Source organism: Camelus ferus, chromosome 2, assembly GCF_009834535.1.
Source record: "Camelus ferus isolate YT-003-E chromosome 2, BCGSAC_Cfer_1.0, whole genome shotgun sequence".
Taxonomy (NCBI): domain Eukaryota; kingdom Metazoa; phylum Chordata; class Mammalia; order Artiodactyla; family Camelidae; genus Camelus; species Camelus ferus.
Window position 1 is genome coordinate 71148972 of NC_045697.1, and position 27212 is coordinate 71176183.

Sequence of the window (27212 nt, forward strand, 5' to 3'; positions counted from 1 at the left end):
AATGCCCTCTTCATTTTGAAAAAGACAATATTCTATGTCTAAATTTCTTCCCTTTGCCAGAATGATAATAATTAAGGAGAAAAATAAATGTTTTTTAAGCTTCTCTAGAAATAAAAAACTGCAAGTTCAGAAAACATCCCAAAATGTAGATGAAAAGCCCCTACTATTTGACCTTCTATAACATACAAAACTTTTTGACACGATTTAATGTTTACGGTCTAAGAGAAGTTCCATTTATGCCAAATATGTATCTGCCCTTAAGAAGTAACAGAACAAAAACACTCAGGAAGGAAAGACATATATTCTAGGCACAAAATGCTATAGGAAGGAGAGAGATTTGGTCTTCTTCCTGCAGTTCAGTGGTTCTCAAACTTTAATGTGCATCACAATCACCTAGAGGACTTGATAAAGCAGATTGCTGGGCTTCACCCCCAGAGAATCTGATTCGGTAGTGCTGGGCTAGGGGCTGAGAAAGGACCTTTTAACAAGCTTCCAGGTGGTGATGAAGGTGATGCTAGTCTGGGATGATGCTCTGAAAACCACTGCTTTAACTTAGTCATGCAATCTACCACTTGGAAGCCTACGCATGCTTTGTCTGATCTTTCCCAATGACTATCCTGTGTTCTTTGTGACAGTGTTCAACTGACAAACAGTATCGCTTCTTAGTTAAAGTATTACTTCAGAATATCTCCATCATCTCTAAGTTACACAACACTTTTTAGAGCATCACATCATGTGAATATTTAACACAGGAAAGTAAAAATATTGTTACAAGGGCATAAAATCTTCAGTTCCTAATGTACAGATCTGGCAGTAAAAGAATAAAAGGAAGAAGGTGTCTGAAGATTCACTGGTGTCTAGGATTTCTGATTCGATGTTAAAAACAACAAACTGTGGGCCCAAGTGGACAGTCTCCATCCTCAGGACTTACCTGTGACTGGTGCATCAATATCCAGCAAATTTTTTTCCTGTCGAAGAATGGAAGCCCCCTCTGTTATTATTCTCAATGCAACACTCTCTTCCAGCCGGCCCTCCTTCATGAGATGTGCCTTTAGGATATCCACTCGAGGTTTCCCATCGTTATCAAAGACTTCTTTTGCTGTAAGCCGGTGACTTGGAGGAAATGGGACAGCTGTAGGAGAAAAAGTCAAAGTATTACATTAGCCAGAATTCAGCAACAAATGATTCAATGACAACCACCAAATATCCATCCCTAGCACTGACCACCTATCGGAGTATTTACAAAGTTCCCACATTCAGACGTGATCAAGGGCTCTCAAGACTACCTTCTTCCCTTGATTCTGGATGGAATGTGATTGCTGAAAGGAAATTCACAGCTCTTCCTCATCCAGTACCCATCCTGGGCATCTAGAAGTTCCCGATTGAGTTAATAACACAAAAGGAGAGAGATTTGTTTCTGTGAGGCAATAAACAGTTCAGCAAAAGGAAAGAATTCCTGTCCATCTATCCACCCCATTTTGACTCTGGCAAAATGCTTCTCTGCTAAGAAGCAGGCTAGTCTACTGGGATTGGAGAAATAGGAAAAGGCCTGCCAGACTAGATTTGCCCTCCAATGGGAGTCACATCTCTGAGAAAACTCACAGATTCACTAAGGATAAAGCAGGAAACTGAGAGTGAAGAGGCAAAAATGCACTGAATATTGAACAGAAAATCAGGACTTGCATGCGCATGTACAGAAGGAATCTCTCCACAGCCAGAGGACTGCACAACAGCAGGAGGCGGCACCGGGAGTTTAGGAATAGGACACAAAGACAACCTGAACTGATTGTTCAGACTGAGAGCCAACCATTCTCTCTTCCACTGGCACCCCCAGGCCTCCTTAACACTAAGAAGCTCTTTTGTAGCTACTGTCCTTCCTAATGACTCTGAATACATCCATTCACTCACTCAGCCAGAGGATATTCACTAAACTCCCACAAGGTGCCGGGACATCCAAAGATCCACGGTCAGAGACGGCATTGCGAAAGTGAAATTTCTGATACGTGGCCAAGAAGCCCCTTCAGTGAGGGAAACTCATTATTTCTTTACTTCACATGAAGGTTCATTTACTGGACAACTCAGATCTATGAAAAGTATCTTGAACCAGCATAAGCATTGTTTCATGTAACTTTCATCTACCATGAGCATTACACCGCGTGCAAAAGAACATCTCTATCTGAGGCTCCTCTCTTAGGTAAAACACTTGATGTTGTGGAATAAACCAAGCCCTCTCACTGCCTAAAAGCATCTCTCCAAGAAGCATGATTTATGGTAGACCTATGCCAAGAAATTTTGTGCAATCCATGGCACAGACTGTTATCCAAGAGAAATTACAACTACTTAAGAGAAAAGAAAAATCAGGAAATGAGAAGGTACTGAGGGATGCAAGCTTGATTTTCCCAATAATCCAGGCATATCTATTGAACGACACTACCAAAACGAAGCAGCCATGGCAGACTCGGTGGATACGCATGAGGCATCTGTGGCCAGATGAACCTGGGTGCAGACCTCAGCTCTGCACACTCCGCAGCTGCATGACCTTGGGCCAGCTAAATAGATAACCTCCTTTGGCTTCCATTACCTCACCTGTAAAGTGGGGATTATATCTATCTAAGGATTGTTATAATAATTAAAGTAAATAGTAATAGTAGCAGCTAACTTTTATAGTGTTTATTTTATGCCAGGCATTGTTTGGGTAAGAAAGTCAGACACAACAATAAAGCGGTAAGATGAGTAAGGCATACAAGTGTTTATATATAAACTTATTGAGTCCCTATAACATTACTGCTGGGGAGAAACTTGATACTCAAAAATATTAAGCTCCTTGCCCAAGATAATCACCCAGTGATTTATACGCAGACCCATCAAGTGTAAACTCTGATGCCAGAATACTTGTGTTAACAGCTACACCACACTGCTTCCCAGAAAGTACTTAAGACAGTGCTTAATAATTAAAAAGTGATGAGTAAATCACTTTCTGGAATTGAAATTCTAATGAATACTGAGAGGTGTTTCTTAGAAAGACCACTTTCATTTTCAAAAATTATTTGGGGCAGCTTAGAATGGAATAGATATATAATACAAAAGCATATGTTAAAATAAAGGATGAAATGCCTAACTCCAAAGCGTAGCTTTAAAAGACAAGAAAAATAAAGTTAAGAATTAAATGAGGAGGTGAAAAAACAGGAAAGGAGGTCATTAGACTTCAAGCACTTGGGGAATATTTTGTCCATTTTCGTTTTTTGCCCTCCCACCTTTTTCTTGCCTGACTAACATAGATGCTGGTTAAGAAAACATGGAAACAAAATTTCGATGGCCACATTCCTTTACCTGGATCTTTATGTATGGTTTGAAATTGGAAAAGATCTTACCTGGTGACTTCTCAAAATCCCTCAGATACATTGAGGGTGGAAAGGGGGACACTTCAAAAAGACACTTGGGGTAAGGCCAAGAGCTGATTTTTTTTTTTTTTTTCAAGTAAGTTCCAAAGGTATGAATTGGACAACTGTCAAGATTTAAGTGACTCTGCAAAACTGTCAGGCAAGAATCATAGAAGCGTAGAAGGGAAGGAGACGGATGTATTATCAGGCGGGGGGTCTCTGTCACACATGCACTAGGTGGCCCTGTTAAACTTAGGAGAGATCACAGGGTTCAACTTGAAAGAGCTGAAGCATTTCAGAAGCCGCGAGGCAAAAAGAGAGCACGCCAGGGAGGGCATCACCTTCATGAACTAGACTTGCTCCAAGTCCCCAGACTCTCCAAGGCCAAGATCACTGCCATAACAGATGCTCCCACCCTTTGCTGCAGATCTTTACCTTCCAGTAATTGCTAATCCTAAGGTAGCTAGCGGGCTAAGGTAAAGCCGCCTGCTCTGAGGTATTGGAGCTGGTCCCAAATAAACAGGAGGGAGAAAAGAGAGCAAAAGGGCCAATCAGGAGGCTCTGTTTCCAACCGGATGATAGGAAAGGGCACTGATGAGATGGGCCCTTTACCAGTTAAACAGATGGCAAAGCCCACAGGGAAACAAGATGGGCAGCAATGAGGCCAAAGAGTGAACACAGAGATGCTGTCAGCCAGAGAGAAGTTTTCTGTAGCGAAAATAAGAGTGGGCTAATATTTGTGTATTTGTGCACCTTTTGGCTTCATAAAGAAAATATCAGCCTTACAAAGGTCACATGTATTTGCTTTCTCTGTTCACCTAGAGACCTACATACACATCCGTGCCAAATATTGAGCAAAAACTACCTGGATCAAAGAATCCAATGTGCTTAGAAAACATTTCTTTCATTAACTCATTGTATAAGTGGCTTCACTTGATGTAAAAACATTGGATTTTCCCTTCCCTCCTTGGCTTTGAGTATTACAGCAAGTTGCTTTCACTGATACATGAGCAGGCCAGGACTGGAAGAATTAAGTTGGTGGATGCTAATAAAAATTCTGAAATAACTATTGATATTTGGGCTGACTCTTTCCAAAATAATTTTCTCATAATTGCCTGTTAAGTAAAGAGTATGGTATTATAATAGACTTCTTAGAAGCATCCTAAAAATAGACAGAAACCCTCTCAGCTTTCTCTACTTCACAATTCTCACTCAGCGTCATTTTTTTTTTTTTTTTTTTTTTTTTTTTTGTCAAATGAAACAGCAAAGTAGCTACAATTTGGGACATATAAGTAAGTCCTTGACTGACTCCTACCACAAACCACCAAGGAAGTCTTTAAAGGCAAACAACATACTAGACTAGGATCATGCCCCTACATCACTGACTATGGAAACATGGCAAAGATTGATTTCCAATGAACAGGATATGTTTTGCTTTCTTTTCTATTTGTTGATGCCACCAGAGAGTTCTTCTGTCTGATAGGGGAAAGGTCACTAGTCTGAGAACCAAAATCACGTGCACCCAATATTGGGATCTATATAAAAATTATTGAAGTTGCTGTCAACTGGGCATTCACCAGTAGACATTCCAAGTCAGTAAAGCCTTGTAGCCAGGGTAATGCTCACCCTCGGTTCGGGCTGGCTACAGGGGCCCACAACTCAGAGTCAGGGGTCTCCTGCGATTTGGGCTAGAGGTCACTTTTAGATAACCACCAGGTGCCTCAGTAGCCGTAATTGATCTGTTATCACTCTGGGGTAGACCTAGGTACCCAAGCTGAACTTTCTATTTTTCAGCTCTGAGCCAATGCAGTCACTACTCAAAGGATTCCTACTACTTGATAGGAAGTATTCCAGAGTCATTGTCATGGTGATACCTTCCCTGAAAGGCAAAGCAGGACACCAGCTGCCCAGCCTCTTCCTGGAGCACTTTTGCAAATGCTGATGAGAGAGAACCATCAATTTAAAAGTGATTGTTTCAAACCTTTGTTTGGCTTTTAATTTTTTTTTTTTTTTTTTTTTGTTTCTTTCCTCAAACAAAATGACACCTGGAAATGCAAATAAGGAAAGGAAAAAAGAGCCTAAGCGGCTTGCGTTTTCTCTTTTCCCCTACTGGCTGTTGCGGTATGCTCACAAAATCCTGGGGCTCTCTGAGGCAAAACTAGAAAACTTCCAATTTAGACTGACTCCTGACCCCTCCTATAGTAAACAAGAGGAAACTGAAGTCCAGAGAGAGGATGAGTGAATCGTCCAAGGTCACAGGATTAGCCAGTAGCAAAACCAGCACAATGTTCAGATCTCAGGGTTTCCCTCCCAGCACTTCACCCTCCTGATTCATTCTGTCGACGTGGAGTGGACTGGCCACCCATGGTGGCTAAGCACTTGAAAAGTGGCTAGTCCAAACTCAGCTATGCTGCAAAGCTACAAGCTACAAGCTACAGTAGGCCCTGGATTTAGAACATTTGATACAAGGGGAAAATGTAAAATATCTCATTAACATTTTTATATTGATTACATGCTGAAATAATAAGATTTAGGATAACTACTACAACTAATTCTAACTATTCCTCTTTTCATTTTTTAATACCACTATTAGAATACGTAAAATTGCAAAATTGCACAAATGGCTTGTATTACCTTATTATTGGGCAGTGATGCATCCTTCTCAACAAATAAATGAGGACAGGGTGAGTAGAAATTATATTTTTTCATCTCTCTTTTCTTCCAACTTTGTAAAACTTCAAACTATCTCAAAACTGCTTGCACATTGGAATTGCTTTTAAAAATGAATGATGCCCAGGCTCAGTCTCTAGAGTTCCTGATTTAACTGGTCTCGGGCGGGGCCAGAGCAGTGGCATGTTTCTTTAAAGAAACCCAGGGTATACTAATGTGAAGTCCGGATTGAGATTCACTGATCGGTCTATACCATAAGTAAAGACATACAAAATGCCAGGCAGTTTAATTCTGCCCCTCAAAACATGTTCCACAATGTCAATCCACTGCAGCAGATGCAATGTCTCTGCAAGTCCAGACACGTATGTTTCATCCCTCTCTGTAATCAGAATGTGCACAGGAACAACTCTTGTCCCATGTTTTGTGTGGCTGCTGTCGCCACAAGGGCTGTCTAAGGTGCTTATGTCCGCACGTTAAGAGAACAGCTTAAGGATATGAAATATCAGACAACTTAAGACACATCCTGGCCTGGCCCCCACAGACTGGCACTCCATCTATTCCCTCCTGGACATTTGTTTATGTCACCAACTACTGTTCCAATCTGACCTTATCAATCAGTCAGTCAGTCATCAAGCACCCATGAAGAACCGACTGTGCACTGTGTTCACACTAGGCAGTGACAAGGGCTGGCGAGAAGTGAGCGAAAGGAAACAAGCACAGGCAGCCCAGGCTCTGACGAGCTGACCATGTGGTATAACTATTAACGTTTTTGCTTAAGACAGATGGAAAAGCGTTAAACTGAAAAACCTAAGAACAAACTTTAAAGAGAATGAGAGACAACGTAAACAGTAAGAAAAAAAGGTTTTATCTATCTTTATCTGTTTTAAGGTTATGCGGGGGTTCCTAGAAACTCTTAGATGCAGTCACACGTTTCTTTTGTCTAAAGTCTATAAAAACACCTAATTTTTTTTTTGATCACTGAAAGGTAAACCATTGTAGTTTTGTGCCTTTTTAAGAATTTTACTTTTTATTGAAGTGTTGATTTACAATGTTAGTTTCAGGTGTACAGCAGAGCGATTCAGTTATACATATATCCATATTTTAAGAATCTTTTCCATTGTAGCTTATTATAAGAAACTGAATATGATTCCCTGTGCAACAGAGTAGATCCTTGCTATTTATCCTATTTTATATATGGTAGTATCTGTGAATCCCAAGTGACTCTGGAAGATGAGGCTCTGTCTTGAAGATAAGTAATGAACACCAGAGTATGTGAGCTACAAGGTACAGTATTCCAGCTACAATATACAAAACTAGTTCTCTCATCAGTAATTAGAATATGTGGAATCTGATCCTACTTCTGATGAGAGTGACACAATACACAAAAGGAAATACTAGTGACTGTCCACTAAATTTTCTTCAAGCTCTAATATCAAGCAATTAGGTGTGACATATTCTTCGGGATTTAAAAAAAAATTATCAGTATGACGATACATGCTTATCCATGCACATAATGTCTATGTGCAGATATACAAAACATGTTGTGTGAGAAAGATTGCTTAACAATTAACCACAGCTAAGCCTCTAAGAAAAACTGTAGAAAGGTATTTATTAGGGTTCTGCTTACACTCCTCCTGTGGATTCTCATCACTGGTTTGTTTAAAAGACTCTGGCTTTCATTATAGACATGAATGCCTGTCAAATTAAAATACGCTTGCCTGTCTCAAGTGCGGTTGAATATTAACCTTATAAACAGAAACATCCGGACCCACTTAAGCTAAAAAAATTCTTCACGGTAGGTCTATAAATAAAACTTCAATTTATTAATTTACTGGTGGTGTTTTTTTCTACTGCTATGATGATCTCTTAGCAGAGATCTCTTTACTCTTCCCCCGAATACTACCACACAGATCCTGAGCCTTAAAATGTATTCAGTTACTAGACACAGTATGTGTACTGATCATTTCACCAGCAAACTGAATACCTCGTTTAGTTCTCCTGAATGTTACATGCAAATATAGCACAATGGTATTTTATGTAACATCCCCAAAGTGCTAATAAAAGGGCACTGTGGTACTCAAAACATTTATTAAAATAAGCAATTTCCCCCTCTCTGGCTTACAAAACATATATTATACACTACTTTTTGAACCTAAATCTGAAATGTGAAATTCTTTAATAAAGAATAAAGACACTAGTTAACTAAAAGAATTAGTGTTCCCAACTACAAGGGATTAATAATTAGTGGAAATGAGTACCTTAACAGTACAGTCAGAGCTTCTTTTCATTGTCTGAATTTCAAAATAATTTTCCTTTAAATATGCTTATTACTATAAAGCTACTCGCCATCCTTTCCATGTACAGCTTTTCTTATTTTCTGGCCACTGTGCATTCTTGACTCTAAGGACCCAAGGACATAGTCCACAATCCCCTCTGCATAAGGTCTTGGATTGTTCTACCACAAAACTCCTTTGAAATTTTGGTATTTTGGTTAGTTCATTTAATTACTAGAAAAATTGCAAGTGGCTTACATAATGAATTATGTAATAATGATTCAACATGAAAGATTATTTTTAAAAAGTTTAGCTTTAAGAGTTTCAAAATATTTCAGCATTACTGAAAAGCTTAAATAAAATCAGATGTTTTAGTTAAAATAAAAAGTTAACATGCACAAGTCCTGTGATTAACAGGGAGGGGTCAGGCCAGTCACAAATTATTCTATGTAAGTATGTGATAAAAGCAAAATTACACTTACTGGTTTAGATACATGATACTGAATGTTCAGATTAAACTAAGAATTTAAATGAACTATTACATGTTTTTATTTAAATATTTAAGTTAAATTATATACTTAAATTTTTTAATATGTAATCAAAGATGCATTTTTTATAAGGGTCTACTCCACTGTTGTTTTTAATTTAAAAATATAATCAGTCATACCAGTTACACCAGTAGGTGCCCCAGCTATACTGCATCTCAGGACTAGATGAAGTGATTACAACAGTATTTTCAGCAAATGATATTTGTAGTAATCTCTGGAATGGTAAACTTAGAGTAGTGCATAAAATTCTACTCACTGGGATAAATTTCAGTAGAGGGTTTTTTATTTATTTTTTTTTTGCCTTGAATATTTTCTTTTTCTCTGAGACAAATGTCACAGGAGGAGATAAAAAAAATCAAGAAACAAACAAGACATTTACAGGCAAGTTGAATTCATTTCCCAAGTGAGTAGGTCCCTGTGAACCCAATAATTACCCTTTAGAAATGAAGAGTATCCAGGGATCCTAAAACTTTATTTAACCCAAGACACACTTTACCACTCAGAAATCTTCAACGCCATGGCCTAATACACGAAATACAGCTAAGATTTTGCCTCTATTGGAATTGAAGTATTTGATTAGAAATTCTTTAATAAACATAAACTTTGGAAATCTGTGCATTAAAAATAGCAAACCTGCAAAATATGATGTGTGCCTTCTTTGTCTTTAATCCTAAACTTACAAGTTGATATGAAAAACTCAACCCATGCCCACACACAAGTCAACTCTTTTCCTTTCAAGTTCGTCATCCGGCTGTAGATGCCCACACATTTTCTGTGCCCACGTGCCTACCCACGGTCCCCATCCCCTGTGGTTCAAACACCTACAGGCATCAGAACAATTTTTTTTTAAATGAATAGACTTTCTTTTCTTTGAAAGATCTTGATGAAATGGCAAATCTATGCCCCAAATGATATCAAATAATGTAAATCCTACGTGGCAATTTAAGGATATCACCACGTTACCACTCTTCCACATAAAGAGTGATCGTTTGGAAAAAAAAAACAATGAATTTGGCATATAGCCACAGTGTGCCACAGTGAGCAAAGATTGAAATATTTTGCCTCAGTGTCAGCCTCCAGAGAGCCAAGGAAAGGAGTTAAATCCCTAGGTTTGCATTTAATTCCTCCCTGTCCTAGCTCTGTACGCCCTACTCCCCCTGGGCCCAACAGTGAAGCATCAGGTCCTCTGGGCCTTTCCGTGTTCCAGAAATGCTCTCCTCCACTCCCTCTGGTCTGCAATTTCTAAGAACCACCCACTCATATGAATAATACAGAAGCATACAGGAGGCCCCAATTCTCAGCACCTCAAATGTGTGCTCCTCAAATCATAATCTTCACACGTCTATTTAAAAATTGGAATGCTTTAATGAATACCACCCACAACTGTATCTTCTCAAACTTCATCTTCATGTTTCATTTATTCTTAATACGTCCTTGTCAATTTTGATTCTAAATCAAATATGCATTTCTTAATCTATCAAATGGAAAATGTCTGATTTCATAATAAACCTGCGACAGACTGCATACCCTTCCTCAATAAGGAACCGCTCTTAAAGATTTTTCCACTCCTAAACAGCACATATTTTGTGCATTAAAAAAATCTTGAATAACTGAGGAAATAAATTGCTAGAATTATAATGCTACTTGTAAATTTACAGGTAGCACCAAATCTCACTCTTCACATGAGTCAATCAATCATCACTACTCAAAAATATCAAAATAATTAAGTAGAAATATTAACAATCAAGTTCCATTGCGAGTTTAGTCCAGTACCCTGTCGTCTGATAGATATTCAATCAATGTTTCTGAATGAATGCAAAAATAAATGGACTTTGTCTCTCCTTGTTCACTCAGAATTTGCATAAAATTTCTGTGGTACTAGAAGTAAGATGGTCCCTGAGTTGCGATGGTTCAACTTACAAGTTTTCAATTTACCATGATATGAAAGCAAATGCATTCAGTAGAAACTGTACTTTGAATTTTGAATTTTGATCTTTTCCTTGGCTAGTGATACAAAATAACTCAAAACTTCATGTAATAAATATATCTTTAAAAGTACTCATTTCAGGAAAGAGACCATGGATGCCAGATGGTGGGGTGGGAACTACAGAACCACATTCCTAAGGTGAAACGGACAGACACGGTCAAAAGTGAGCAACAGATAGAAAACAGAAAAAGGAAGAGGAGACAATTACGACAAATCATTTGAAATACTGAATGTTTTAATCTCTGATGTGATTACAGGATCATATATAAAATTTATCTGTGATATAAAATTGACCGAATAACAATAAAAACAATACCATATCGGTACAATAGTACCTTGGTGCTTTTAGGCTCATAAAGCACTATCCCCTCAAATTTCAGAAAGCAGTTCAAATGTTTCCTTTAAAAAGAACACTTTCGAGCTTGTAAGAATGCTATGAATGTATCTTTTGAAGTATGCATCAGCAAAAAGCCTTTGTTTTAAACTTGAGACATCTGAGACTTCGTAGACTAACACTTTCTCAGCATCCCTGAGGGTCAGAAGCAGTTCAGGAGGAGAAAGGCTTCCTTCCCTCTCTAGTTAGTCCCTGCTAGACAAACTATCACTGCCAATCAGAAGGAATTCAACTCTTCCTTGTAGACACAAATGAAATATTTATTGTGAAATGTTGCTGTCAAGAATAGCTAAAAACTTGGTTATCTAACTCATTCTAAGCACATACAGAATGACAAACAAAGCAACATAATTCCCATGGTACATGACTTTGGGTTATGAGTCCCCCCAAACCCCCCCAAAGCTTCAATTTCATAAGTTTTTCACTATCCAAGTGAATGGGCATGATGGTGAATCATTTAGGCAGCCCTGTAAGTACTTTTGTTAAAGTTACATGTGCAGAATTCACAATCGGCAGGCTAGAAACAGTATTTTTATTTCTACATCATTTAAAAATCATTCTTTGCCTTAAATCCCCACTCAAGAAATAATCATGATTAAATGTCTAAGTACTAACAGATCAATACGAATGTAAGATACAAGACACGTCCAGCAAAAAGCAGTTACACAACACATACACACACAGACACACACAAATCAAACAGCGTTAACAGTGTATTTTATCTAACAATGGAGTTGTGTGCGTATTTCTTAAGTCCCCTGATACATAATAATGCTCCGCTTACTCAGAGCTCTGGTTCCCATCATCTTCACCAACCACAGTGCAAAGACACACCCAGAGGTAATCAAACGCTGAGCTGGGATGAGAATACCCACCACAAAATCTGGGCCTGTTACTCCATAGGAAAGGAATGGAGGCATTCTCAGAACACTAAGTAGAAAAGGAGGTGGCCAGGCATAACTGAGCATTTGTGTGTAGAGTTCCATATTTCAGAAGAGCCCTAGAGGCTATCAGGGCATATCCAGGGTGTTCATAATGGTATACATTCCATATTTCATAAGTATCTTATTCCAGATTACCAGGCAATACGTTGTTATAAGCAGGAAAAGGTGTAATACAATTTTGATACACTTTCATTAAATAGAATTTTAAATAATTTAGTGCTTAAAGGAGATATGTCTTGGGGGGAGGGTATAGCTCAGTGGTGGAGTGCATGCCTAGTATGCATGAGGTCCTGGGTCCAATCCCCAGTACTACCACAAAAAATAATTAAATAAACCTAATCACCCCCTAAAATTAAAAAAAAACAAAAAACATATGTCTCAGTTATGTGATAATTTCACCTCCAGTGAAATGTCTCCTCCCTGATCATAGCACATACATAAAAGTTTATATATAGTCAATTATTTTTAGGAATATATTTCAAATCAGTAAAAGATCCTCATTCCCAAAAATGTGCATTCAGTTATTCATAATGAAACTCAAAATAATCTTTGATTTGCTAAAATTCTATATATCAGATATATTTTTAAAATGATATGTAGGTACACACATTAAGTACTGAAGAAAGAAAGATGTCATAAAGATTTATACATTACATGGGGGAGGGTACTTTTATAGTTTTATTTTATACATTACATGAGGGAGGGCTCAGTGGTAGAGTGCGTGCTTAGCATGCACGAGGGCCTGGGTTCAATCCCCAGTAGCTCCATTAGAAATAAATAAATATACCTAATTACCTCCCCCCACAAAAAAACACACAAAAAAGAAAGATATTATACATTACATAAGTGCAAACTCACTAAAAGCAACTTTCCTTTATAAGCCTAAAGTCCAAGAAAATATAGAAACCTCTGAAGTTGTTTTTCTGATAATGTTCTTCTTCAGAACTAACTGGTTAATAATATCATGATTTTTGAGAATATTTACATTTGTATAAATAAATAATTCTACAATTAAATAATTTACACTTTTGTGATGGAGGCTTTAACAGCTAAAGTGTAGTAAAAGTTCAGGGAAAATTAAAGGAAAAGGAGAAAGAAAGAAAACAATTCCTTTTTCATCATTTCAGGAAGATAACTTTGAATTCAGTTCACCAAACTGCCAAGTTAGATTGTATTTAAAAAAAAAATAATCCTAAAGAGCATGTGAATTTTACTAGAGCAATTTGCCATAGGTATTGGCAATGCTTACACCCCACATAGCCAACAGGGACCCAATTATTACTCTCACACCAAGTGATAAACAAAACAAATGATAATCAGTCACCCAGCCTCTTCTGAACTCCCTTACCTCTAAGGCTCTAATTACCCTTAGGGTTTCCATGCTCAAGAGACAAAAAAGGGTGTCCTAGAAGCAAAGACAGAATCTTCGATCTAATTCTCCACAACAGGCCTTTTCAGTTGCCTTTTGGAAAAAGGAGTGATTTTTCTTTTAATGCAAATAATGTTCCCATTCCAGATATAGCTATCCAAGTAAGAAACTACTCATGAATTAACACAGCATGACGCAGATCGTGGTAGAGAATACCTACTGGCCACAGGTCTACTATCACTTTTGTACTCAAGCAACAAAGTAAGAAAATTACAGGAAATTTCACTGCAATTTTTATTTACATACATTCATACAGCAGGGACACGATGTTGATTACAGCTGATCATGAACTTCGCCAAAACTATAATTTTGTAAACGTTAGTAACCAAAAAACATGTATCTAAGGAAAGTGAAATATTAAAAAATATGATTACTGAAAGAAAACATAGAACACAAGAAAAACACAAAGTAAAGGAAAACTGCAGACTTCTATGAAAATACACGATTCTTACAAGGGAGGAAAACCAAGGTGGGTAAAGCATCAAAGAAATTAAAAGGTTTGTGAAACTGTTGAAATTCCATGGCAACGTTGTATGTTGCACACATTTCTGGAGAAAAAGGCCACAATTTAATAGATTCTCAAAAGGATTCCTGACCCAGAGAGGCTACAATTCCCTCTAACATGGCTTCCTGACCGTTGCTATGGCAACCATGCTAGTCTAATTCCTCAATTATGCTCTTATCTAGATTATTAAGATAATGATCAGAATATTTCTTTAAGTCTCCAGTTATCTCACCTCAATTTATCTTACCCCCAAACCCTACGGTCTAGCCATACCCTATTACATGATACATACTTTGAGTATTCCATGTAATTTTATAGCTTTCTTCAAGCCTTTCAGAGACAGTAAGGCAAAGGGGCTAAAAGTACAAACTTAGAAGCCAAACTGCCTGGGTTTACATCTCAGCTTCACCAACTGTATGATCTTGGGCAAGTTAGTTACCTTCTCTATGTTATAGTTTCTGGATCTGTAAATTGAAGATTAAATAAACTAGTACTTGTAAAGTGCCTGGAACATTCCTGGCATAGCAGACACTTCATAAGTGCTTATTATACGTAACAAATGCCTTGCTTACCTCCTTAAGCAGGGCAAACTCCTAATCACCCCTATGCAATGTCACAAGTTCTGAAAAGCCTGCTTTCTACCTAAACCTCCATATCCTTGAGACTTGAACACGTAATAAGATGTCCTTCATTTGCCAAAACCTTTGTTTTTATTTTGTTTTGTGTTTATCTTTTTGCCCTCAAAACAGAAAATACTTGCTGCTTATATTAATTTTCATATTTTTGTATTCATAAGACAAATCACAAATCATTAAAAGAGCTTCATGCTAAATTCAATAAATGTGTACAAATCTGAAGTTAGACCTTAAATATCATTACTTTCACCCCCTAATTTTCTAGTTGAAGAAACTGAGAATTAAAGAGAATAAATAAATGATAATGATAAAGTAATCACTATCAAATAGCACTTCCTATATCCTAGACACCGTTCTAAATACTTTACACTGCGTGTGTTAACTCACTGAATCTTCATAGAAATCCTACGGTATGAATACTACTAACCTAGTTTTCATATGCAAGGGCTCAAGGCACAAAGAAATTAAGTGACTTCACCAAGTTCACATGAGACACCAGGGCTCACACCAGGCCGCTTGGCTGTAGAGTTGTGCTGTTGATCCCTGCTACAGCGCCTCTGTAGGTAAGTGGTGACTCATCCAGTGAGCCCGAAGTCACCCTCGGTTCTCTGGATTCCCGGAGCCATGCTCTTTTCTTTTGAGTTCATTATCCCCTACCCAAAATGGACATAGCAAGCATTCAAAAACAAAACAAAACAAAACAAAACACTTCTTCAATGATTTATTTACTAATATACGATCTGCATCTCATCACACAATTTTCTAAATGCAATAATACTCATCCTGAATGTGCAGTTTGCTCCTTGAACATCTTAATTTGGCTTTTCTGTCTTATCTAATTGTTCCCAGCTTGAAAGAGACCAAAATATTACAAGGAATAACTGATTCAGTGTTCAGCTTGTGAAAGGTACAGGGTCTTTGCTGTCATTTGGTTTCTGACAGGTTGGTCAAAAGGCAAAAGGAGCCTCCAGTGTTTCCACATATGAGCACTGAGCTTGGGATCTATCCAAAGCCCAAAGGTTTCCGTCAGTGACTGCTGGCTGCCTCTCAGGCCAGCCTGTGTCTTTTGTTTACGGTGTGCCTCCCCACCCTGTACTCCTTGAGAAGATCAGTTACTGTAGCTGCCACTGACAATTTTCAGCAATATGGAGCAGCATGTGTGCTCTAAGTGCCACCACGTGCAGTGGTGAGGAGTTCTGAAGTACCTAATCGCCCATCTTCACATTCTGGCTTTAAAGGCTATGTGTCCTGAAGACATCCTTGAGAAATCACAGTTTCCTCACCTATAAAATGGAGATACTTTAGTAACTCAAGAGGCTGTTGAAAGGATCAAAGGAGCCCACACTTGCAAAAGTGCTTAGTGCAATACTTGATGTGAAGTATGAACTCAAATTTAAGCATCTTTCCTTTATTATCTGTTGGTGTCGTGCTTCAGTGATTTCTTTTGTGCCACATCTATTGTGCCACAGCATCTCTTTTGTTTTGTGTGCCAGCATTTTGCTGTATCACCTGGAAACTCTCATTTACACTTGGCTTATTTATCCCCCCAAAAAACCCAAGTACTGTATGTTTCTATTGTATACGTGGTCTGACAGAAAGAAACTTACCTTGCCAATTGACATTAAATACGGCCCCAAGAGGGCTGTCTAATCAAGAACTGTATTTGTCATCATGGGCATATATGAAATTCTTTACTTGAGTATAACGTGACCTCAGTGGAAGGTTTCAGAGGAGCAATTCCTATAGAAGCCCAGAGACGACTGGGCCTTCCAAGAACGTCAGATTTTACATACACAGCAGTATTTCCTAGTGACAGTTCTGGGCTAATAGATGTTTTATAAAATAAAGCGTTTCTGGGGGAGGAAAAAAGCCCTGGAACATCTGTTACACATGGTTAAATGGGCTTATTTGCGGCAAGTTTTCTTACAGATTCGAATATGCTACTGTGTCTGGTGATTATCTAGGAAGGAGATCAGTTATGCCTTAACTCCCAATTATTTTCCTGTAAAACTGTCTTCTTGACATATATGTTTTGTCAAAGCCAACTATAAACAAATAATCAATTCAACTATTTTGACAAAGTGAGGCAGTCAATTCATACAAACGTGAATATTCAATAATAGAGGATATCAGTAAAACTGGCCAGAAATTATAATTAAAATTATAAACATGTTAGTGTAAGCTGAAGTCATACTGTATTTGTCTTACAATTTAAAAAAAAATAGTATAAATTCTGCTTATTTCTGATTTCTACTTACTTACATATGTACTTACTGGACAGTGTATGACACGCAATAAAAGTTAACATCTTTTAGTCCATAGTGTACACAGTGCTTACTTAATGGTACATGACAACAACCATATAATATTGGTTTAAGTCAAATATGATTTGAAGCTACTAAATGCTATTAGGTATCTTTAAATCAATAATAGATAAATTCCTAATATTTTATCTCATCTCAAAACTGATCTAGCTGTCTTAATTTGGCTGCCCTAACTAGGCAGGGAGAAATGTCATCATTTGGAACAAGGAATTATTTTATATAAGATTTTCAATTTCAAAAAATTATCAAACATTAAAACAATGCCTATACATTCTTCACATTTGGAAACACTTTCATAGATGTAGCTAGCATTCAATTTTCATAATAACCCTATGTGATAGGTATCACAGTGTTCTTCATTTTATGGATCAAGAGAATAAGAAAAATGGTTTAAAGATAACACAGCTAGGATGTGGGACCAAAACATAATCCTGGAGTCTTGACTCCAAATCCTGTGCCCTCTGCACTAAAGCTCACAACATTAATCCAAAAATGCCTACAAATTGTTGGTTGTCAAAGGCAGTTGTTATTTCTCTCTAAAAAGCTAATTAAGGAAGAAGGAAACCAAAGAATTCCAACCAAAGGAAAGAAAACCTTTGGGGTTTTTTTTTGACATTAATGAGACAGCCGCAGGCATCTCCCCTGTCTTCCTTCCACTTTCAAACCCAGTGTTGGGCATTCTAGATCCACGATCTGGGGGCCAAACAACCTTTCAACATTCCAGTCAGACATAACAAAGACTATCAGTCATTTAAGTGTTTACTCAAGTTAATTACAATGGATTTTACTCTCAAATAAAAATGTGTTCCTTCTTATTTTAGGGGCTTCTATTAAAGAAGTTTCGGTAATACAGTTGTGCTTGCCTCAAGGCTCTGGACCCCCACTCTCTGAATTCAGACCATTTTCTGCTACTTAATAGGTCTAGGTCTTTGGGTGATTTATTTGATTTCACTGTGCCTGAGTTTCCTCACCTGCAAAATGCAGGTCATACTGGCACCTATCACACAAGGCTATTTATTGTGAGGATCCCATAATATATGTAAAAACGTAGGGCAATGCCTGATAGGTACTAAGCGCTCAATAAGTGCTTACTACCTTTATTATGAGACTTGTTAAACTGAGAGCAAAAGCAGAAAAATGCAGTAGCTCCCCGAGATGAGACTTACCAGGAAAGAGATCAAGAATCATTACAGAGCTTCATTTAGAGATGACCCTCATTCCACAGGATTTGTGCTGGCTCTCAGCACTGAGAAATGTCTCCTTGGAGGAAGTTCTATTTCTACTTATTAAATAAACAAAGTTTAAAACTCAAGAATGTGACTCCTTCCAGAGCAGAATAATCTGTTACAGCTCCGATTATCAGGTCCATGTGCTCTGGGAAGTCATCCAGGTAAGTGTACCTGGCCAGCAAAATCACCTGGGAGGGCTCACTGAAATAACCAGTGATCAAATGCAAGGAGTCAAGCTGTGCAGTGAAAGTCTTATTTTGATAAACTCTGACTGCAAAGAAATCTAAAAATCACTGGCACACTGCTTAGGTGCACACTTCTAATTAGCTATAGCAATTTTTCCCTAGACATTCCCTTCATTTTCATTTAAATTAACATAATTCCTTAGCTAAAATGCAAGAGGAAAACGTCAGAAGAACACAATCTATTTACCCTAATAGCGATAATCAAGTGCTGTCATCCTTCTGGTGTAACAGTATAACCATGCACCTCTTTACTTGAGTGTCCTTTCATTAGATTTTGTCCTGTTTATACACATCGAAGGGATATAATTTTGCCCTATGTAATATTTATAATGTTTACAATAATAATATTTATAATTAATAATGTAAATAATAATGTACAAATACAATACTACATTTACCAGATGTAGTATGTGCCTTCAAGCCAGGAAGAGAAAATTGTCTTGAAAATTTAAAAATAAATGCAAATTACTATGAACTTAAAGAATAAAAAAACTATTCAGCTATCCAAGAGCAAAAGCAAAATATAAGGAAATATAAACAGACTTCTCTTTCCAAGGAATACTGGAATATAACTGAACAAGGTTATTATCAAAACACAGAATGTTTTAGTTAATACACATTGTACTGATTTCTTCTGAATTCCTCACTTCCAATATTAGAAAAGGAAAAAAAGTTTTCTATACTTATTTTCTCTTGTACCTAATTACCTATTAATGATCCAGTTACTTATTAAGCAAAAAAAAAAGTCTTATTATTTTGTTACAGTGCAGGCATTTTTGTTTTCCTTTTGGGAAAGAAAGATAAACAACAGTGAAAGGGGAAAGAAGGTTCAGTTGTTCTGTATTTCAGAAACAAGGACTTGTTCACCATTCTAATCTGAATGTCCCTTTTAGCTTAACTTAATGTTAAGTTAACTTTGATGTAACTTTTAGCTAACTAACTTCCAGTTGTTTTCACTTAAGCATTTTTTAAAATCTTAATTTAATAAAGCTGATGCAGTTCACTCCAGAACAAACTTCTTATTGCTGATACACTGAATTCATTCTAAAACATCACTAATCTATTTAATATGTCTGATATGCTTTACTATATGGTATAAAAACTGCTTGCCATTTAGTGAAGATATAGAAACCTAACATTATCAGTTTAAGATATAAAGTTGTCACCGAAATGCAATAAAAGCAGCTCCATATACTTCAAAACAACAAAAACAAAAACTCAGCACCTAAGTAGTGGAGAGGTATGACATGTTCGGTAGATGACAGGCTACATCATCACCAAATTTAGAGGATCTTCTATTAAACAAGTATCTGGCTTAATTAAAAGAAAAAAGTCCCTAGGTCTTCACCTTTTGTGCCAACAATGAATATCTAACAGAAGAATCTAAGAATGGAGGTGCTTTTTGAGGTGAATTTTTTGGCTGACCTATATCTGAATGCCAAGGAAAGACATTTACCATCAATAAACTGCACAACATTATATATGATTTCTCATTTGGAAACTATTTAGCCATCGTACCATGTAAGGGACACAGCAATATGGCCCCAAAGGAACTTCAATTGTACAAGCCATTTTCCTCTCATCTGCAGACTGAATGGCACTCTCCCATATTAAAGAACTAGTGGCGATAACAAATGAGAACAATTACACTTTTTTGAGTCCCAAATTTTCTTAACTGTTTCCAGTCATGGTGCTATGAATGATATTTCATCAGCTGATCTCCAGATGAGGGCCCTGCATCCCAAAAACCTGTGAGTCCTTCAAAACTACTTTCTAGAACTGCTCACTTGCTACAAAAAAGTCCTGTTGATTGTAACAGCCTATTTCATAGAATTCAACAAAACCGCCACATACATCTATGACAAATTATATCAGAAAACATTGTGAAAGAGAAACTCCTGAAAAAAACTGCTCTCCTAAAGTGTTATTCAAATATCAATAATATACCTTCAATGATCAGGGAAAAGAAAAATGTTCCAAAACGATATAAGTAAAGGATGCTATTTTGGAGGACAAATCAACAAAATGGTGCTAGCTCTGAAAAACGGCTTCTAAAATTTGTTGAAGAAACGAGCTACACTAGTGGGTGAACGGAGGCTAGACGTTCTATATGGGTTTCGTTTATCCCTGGGGCACTTTGCTCCAGTGTCAAGAGTTCTGAATACTTGGATGTGAGACCTGGTTTTGCCATAACCACATAAAATAAGTGTTTATTGTCCCCATTTGACAGATTAAGAAAAAGAGGTGAAACACATTCTCCAAGTTCACTCTAATATTAAGTGGCAGACTTTGGATGCACACCCAGGTACATCTGGTTTCAATTCTCTACATGGGATGACGCTAAACTACCTAATTTATTAAATAGAATTGGTATTCTGAAGAACTTTCAGGAACATACTCAATTTTTAGACTATCAAATCTAATTTTGTCTCTAGGCTGAGTGAGTGAAAGAGTGGGGTATAACGTTTACTGGGCCTCAAGGGCCTCGGGTTCGCAGGCAGATTCAGGCAGGGCTCTGCAGCTAAATGGCCACATGACATCACTTTTCAATCGCTCTACTGCCTTGTTTGCAAAATGACGGAATAATACCAGTAGGCTCCACATCCCTTTCCATTTTCAAAATACAAGCCACAGGAGAGTTTCAAGTATTCACCTATGGTGAATAACCATTTCAGCTGTGTAACAAATCCCAGGGGCATTCCCCAGGGCTACACTTTGAGAAAGAACGCTTTTCAAAACAGAAATCAGCATAAGGTGGGCTGGTGCATTCAATCGCACAGTGTGGGTATTACACAAAAGGGTCTGGATGAATCAGAAACTGAGGGCCGAAATCCTGTCCCCACTCAATGAGGCAGACCCCGTGCCCTTTCTACTTTCTGCACTGGGTGGATGCAGCCGGTCAGAGACCACGAGCAATGCTAAAGCGATCTTCGTCTCCAAAAAGGAGTTGTTTGTTGGGTGGGACAAGAAAAGAAATACAACAGTTCTATTTCGTCTCTTCTCTCTCTTGGGCTTGAGGATGAACCACGCGTCTTGAAGAAGAGCCCAGCAAGGAATAAATTCATAATAAACACTGATGGGAGGAAAAGGGAAAAAGGAGGAGGAAAAAATGACAGTGTTACAGAAAAGAGGAAGGAGAAAAAAAGGGAGGAGGAAGAAAAGGAAAAGTTATTAAGTGGAGTTATGAAGAATGTATCCCAGGTTTCCTGGTTAATGGAAGAGAGACGAAAGCCCTCCACGAAAGAATATGATTTTCCCCTCAGCATATCCTGTGCTGAAGCAAAGGTGTTTGATCTTTATTATCATGTTATTCAGATAACATAAGAATATGCTAAGAAAAATCCCTTTAAAACTGCATTATGTTATTGAATAACTCTCTCTCTCTCTCTTTTTTTTTGGGGGGGGGTGGAGTTAAAATTGGAAAACTGAAGCAGACTCTCCCACTTTCACTGTTGAAATTTTTTTCCCTTCACGTTAAAAAAATTTTGTTACACCCAAGTTTTCCCATAACCCTTCACTGTATAAGGTCAACTTTTGTTTTTATAAACACTAGGAAGGTTGAGTAATAATTACCCACAGTTTAGATTCCCTTCTAGAAACAATTCATTTAGGGAAAACAAAGGGGAAAAAAATCACGTGTAATAATGGAAAACACAGTTCTTCCATCATCCAGATAAGAGAAGAACACAAATAAGAATATTTCAGCAATGGGGATAAACTATAAAACCAACTGCTCTCTGGATGAAACAAGAACTAATGAAGCAAATGAATGTGGAAAAGTAACAGTTCTTGAGGACTGAAATAAGCAGAAATATATATATATTTTTAAAAGTCTCAAATCAGACATGAGCAATGAGCAACAAATGAAGAATGTTCTCTACCACTGTTTATTCTCCAGAGTTTTTACTGGATATCCAGATGTTCCTTTGTTTCACCAAAAAAAAGGAAGAGTGAGATTGGGGTTCCCAGATTCACTGTCAAAGCCTGATATACTACAATTTTATCATCTTGTGGCTCAAAATTCTCCTAAATATTTCATTAATACATCTGGAAATTATAATATTTAAAGAATAATTTGAAGGTCCATTAATAATGTGGGGTCATGGAATAAGGAGAAAAAAAATTAAGAAAAAATGCCACAGTTGGTTACATTTCAAATATACCTGTTAGTGACAAGTGTCCATGGACACAGCCCAGCTCTTTAACAGAAAGGCAGAAGGATGCTGAAAATCACAGTAACATATTTCAAGAAAATGTAAAGGTAAAATGAGTGGTTAAAAAATACACAGAATATTGTTGACAGTTATTTCCATTAAAAAATTATTGCCTCAATGATGGTGATTAGATATATCTGTGACATTATTAACTCATGCTTCCTAAATGAAATCAATATTTTATAACCAGATTCTTCTACTTATAGAAGAGTCTACTCAACAATGAACAACATATGCATGAAATTATAATAAAATCTTTTCTCCCTTTGAAAAGTATTCTATAGTATCATGAACATTGCAGATAAATAGAAATACAGTTAAAAGAAAAGCTCTAGAATATTGCTTTCAGCTTCTGAATCTAATCTTAAGAATAAAATTTAAAACTAACATGGCAGTAAAAACAGACAAAAGAGAATTAATCTCTTCTTAAAAATATAATAAAATCTCATCACTAAGCTAAACACGTATCTCTCTTTCATCTAGCAAAATTTCAGTAGACCACCCTATAAGGAAAGGTCATTTATAAGCTATTTCAAATGGGGAAGTAAATCATATAATTCTGAACCACCCATGGTGAACAATAAAACTTTTATTCCTAGAAGCTCTATTCTCTTTCAGTGAAAGCAATCTTAAAAGTACTCAACATCTGGAATAAAATGAATATTCAGTATGCATTACAATCTTGAGTAGTGTCATCTTGGAAGAGGCCCGTTAACAAATTGTATTCCATATAACAATGCAGACTGATTTTCTAAAAGTATTGTTTAAGTTGCAAAATGAAATGAGAGATTCAAACTCAAAATCAGAGGATTTACAAATTTCCTTCATTAGTGAGATTTACAAACGTGTAACTTAATAGTTAAGACTGGAACTAACGTTACATGAAATGGAGTCAAATGAGTGTTATTGAACATCCATAATGATCATTTTCCATGAAGTTAAATACTTATAATCATGAGGTTTGATTAACATGCTCTGGTTTCTTGCATGCCATGTTATCATTATAATCAGAAAACTGGAAGAAATTTTCTCCAATTAAATATAAAACAGATGATCACACTTAGGAAGAAAACATGTTTCACTGCCACTTATATAGTTAAGATTACAAATACATATAAATATGTTCACCATAAAGGAAATCAGATTATTTAGTACCCTAATTTTTACAATAGCCTTAAATTTTCAAATCCTTTGAGACAAGTTCAATAATACATTCTTAAATAATACCATGTATACCCAATGCTTTGTTTTCCACAATTACTTGACAGCAAGCTTTGGTTCTTTTTTTCCTTTTATTTTGTTTCTTTTTCTTGCTAAAATAATAGCCCAATGAGAAAGGGAAAATTAACCTATTCCTTTTCTCACCAGAAACAAGCATACTTCTATTTTAATCCCACTTTTTATAATCAAACTAAAATATAATCTTTAAATAGTATTAAGACTAAATTTTACTTAACAGAATTACTGATGCTTTCTCAGCTAGAGATGAATAGGTTTTAATAGAAAGATCTAGCTTTTCTGATACTCAAGGAAAAATGTACTTGCTTGGGTGCAACAGGCACTCTGGAAACAACTTTCTTCCCCTAGCACACACAGATGCAAATGAAACACTGGATACTTTCCCTCTTCAATTTCCCAATTCACACCAGGACCGTGTCTATTATCCAATGGCTTTCTTGTACATTATTTATCGATAACTCACATATACATGCAAACATTCAAAGGATATTCAAAATATGAATATCCATTCATACTAAATTGGCACGTATACTAGTCACTTCAATAAATTTGAAAAACTTACAGTTTTACCTTAAGGTATGCATTACAAAATGTTGGTTAAACCCAAACAACCCCCTTGGCCTTAAATTCCTCCTGTATTTTTATTCAGATTGTCCCATTTGAATTACACCATGAAGAAGCCTAAGTATTCTATTCCAAACCGCTCCACCCCAGTCTTGTACCAGAATTCCTACTATGAAACGACTTGCTTGCATGGATTCAAGGTTTCACATATATTTTCCATTAGTTGCTAAGTGGTAGAAAGCACTAAATCCAACTGTACAATGTATAAAATGTGAAGTGCTGTGATAGAGAGATTATCCAAGGGCAATTAAAAAAATCCACACTATAGTGCTGCTTACAAGGGATTAACATGGAATTACAGGAAATACACAGCTGCCTCATACAACGACAGCTGTAGTTACTATCTATATTAGAACTAAATAAGTCTGTTCACATTAACATACTTAGTAATGTTTTACATCAATGTAAAAGATTTTTAATCAGATCTGATATATTCAAGGTCACATCACTTAAAAGTTTGTTTCCAAGAGAAATCACATTTTGAGAATTAAAAGGGATTCTAGTCAGCATCCCTTCACAGGGGGGAAACAAACAAGCAAAAACCCCAACATTCCAAACTGAAATTCTAAGGCCCATGCTCATGTTGCTAAAAAACATGAACGTAAGAAATTACTTCAAGCAGTCTACTTTTTGAAAAACCACATACAAAATCAAGTCCAACATCATCAACAGGCACCCAGAAACGCAAGGCATAGTCATGGTTCCTGAGTGTCAACCTTTAGGAATGACTGCATTTCACCAGAATGGACACACTGCGTGCGGTACATAACAACGTTTACAACTCCAAATATATTGACTGTACAAAAGTAATATATAACAGCATCAACTAGGAATTTTTCAAAACTGCTTTAAAGAACAAAACACACTCCCCTCCGAAAGCAAATATATGTTCTAGTCGCTACCTGGCAGCCAAGACAATATAAAGTTCACACATGCTCTCTCTTCTAGATTATGTTCTTAACACGATCAAAATACTTTTAAAAGTAGGAGACACCCAACCAAGTGGAATTTAATCCTTAAATTCTTTCGGTTTTCTTTAGTGATCTGCTGCACTGAATTTTCCTCATTCCTTCTCATAGACATAAAATAACCTGTATTTAAATTTAGGAGCCCAGATTATCAGTGAATTCTGAAAATAAGGCATCCCAAGCATTTATCAAACTTTTTAGACGACTTGGAAACCGTTGCTCTGTTAATACATATTACTCTAGGAGTCATCTGAAGTAGCAGAGGCACCCCGTGGCAAGCACACTGTTACGTAACCCTAGGAATTCTATTAGGTATTTTCAATGACAGTCAGAGAGGGCCCAGTAGTACTGGACAGTGCTGATGATTCAACCATGCATTTTCTGGTTAGATTCTGATGACAGCTTTACCGGAACCTGAACCTGAAAAATAAATAGTAAGTCAGAGAAACCTTTCTAAATAATCGGTTAGCATAGATTCTTGAAATTGATCTTCTTCACCCAACATAATGGAGATCTAGTTTAGAGGAGCATATTTTGAATAACACTGGGTAAAGAAATTAAATATCCTTGGATTACTTTCCATAAAAATGAACATCAGTTGAGGGAATCTTGTAAGGCAAATTACTAAAAATTTCTATATTTTAAAATACACAAAATGCTTAACATGTTTTACTGTGTTTTTAGTTTTCTCAGTTCAATACACTTTTCAGTCAACGCTTTCTTACAATCAGGCATATGACTTCCTGGTTGCTTGGTTCAATAACATACTGTACTATTAAGGATAAACTGTTGAGAATTAAAGAATCTTAATCTATTGAAATCATCACTGTTAAAAAACATCTGTATTTATTTATTCTGATAAATCATATTTAAAGGTAAATACATTCTTTCTCACAGTCATCACCAGCAACATCATGACCAGGACCAGAAAAACAAAAAACCAAACCTAGAACAAGCTATACCAAAAAGCGTATCTAGGGCGTATTCAGAAGCTTCTGATCATTTTTCTTTCCTCCTTTTTTTTTTTTTTTCTTTTACTATAGGAGAGAGAGCCATTTAATTTTGAAAAATATATATGAGAAAAGCATTACAGTATAAATGGACAGAATTCTTTTCCACACTAAATCAGGCATCCCAGTTTGTAAAACTTTCCACCCCCAACCCTAGCCCAAACACATTAAAAAATACACTCAATAACAATGGTACACCATAACCGCCCTCTTTAGTCACTGTTTTTCCAGTCCTTAAAAACAGTATCACATAAAGATTACCTTCACTTCTGTGTGTCTGAACGAGTCTGTGCTAGGGAAAGGGCACACCTTATACTCTTTACACTGCCCAGCATCACATATGGAAATCTGATTAATTTTCCCAATTGTTATTTTATCCCAAGGTCATGACTATCTATTGGCAGGTATCCAGGAATGGATGATTCACTGCACTGATGAAAATGTGGTTCATAAAAATATCATCTATATCAAAGAGAGACCAACTGGAGGAGGACAGAATATGGATCTACTCTTAATCATACAATAAAAATATGAATGAACATTATTAAAAAGGAATATGCTTAAGCCTCTTTGAACATAGGCATTCTTGCTCCA

General features: G+C 36.7%; 1 protein-coding gene across 3 annotated transcripts in view; it reads right to left on the minus strand.

Annotated features, from left to right (window-relative positions):
- PPP3CA (protein phosphatase 3 catalytic subunit alpha) overlaps window positions 1–27212 on the minus strand; it is a 288031-nt gene that overhangs the window by 147089 nt on the left and 113730 nt on the right. For all 3 annotated transcript variants that reach the window (XM_032460701.1, XM_032460693.1, XM_032460683.1), the window contains exon 2: window positions 932–1132. In XM_032460701.1, coding sequence (XP_032316592.1) covers window positions 932–1132 — 201 coding nt within the window. The remainder of the gene's footprint in view (window positions 1–931; window positions 1133–27212) is intronic.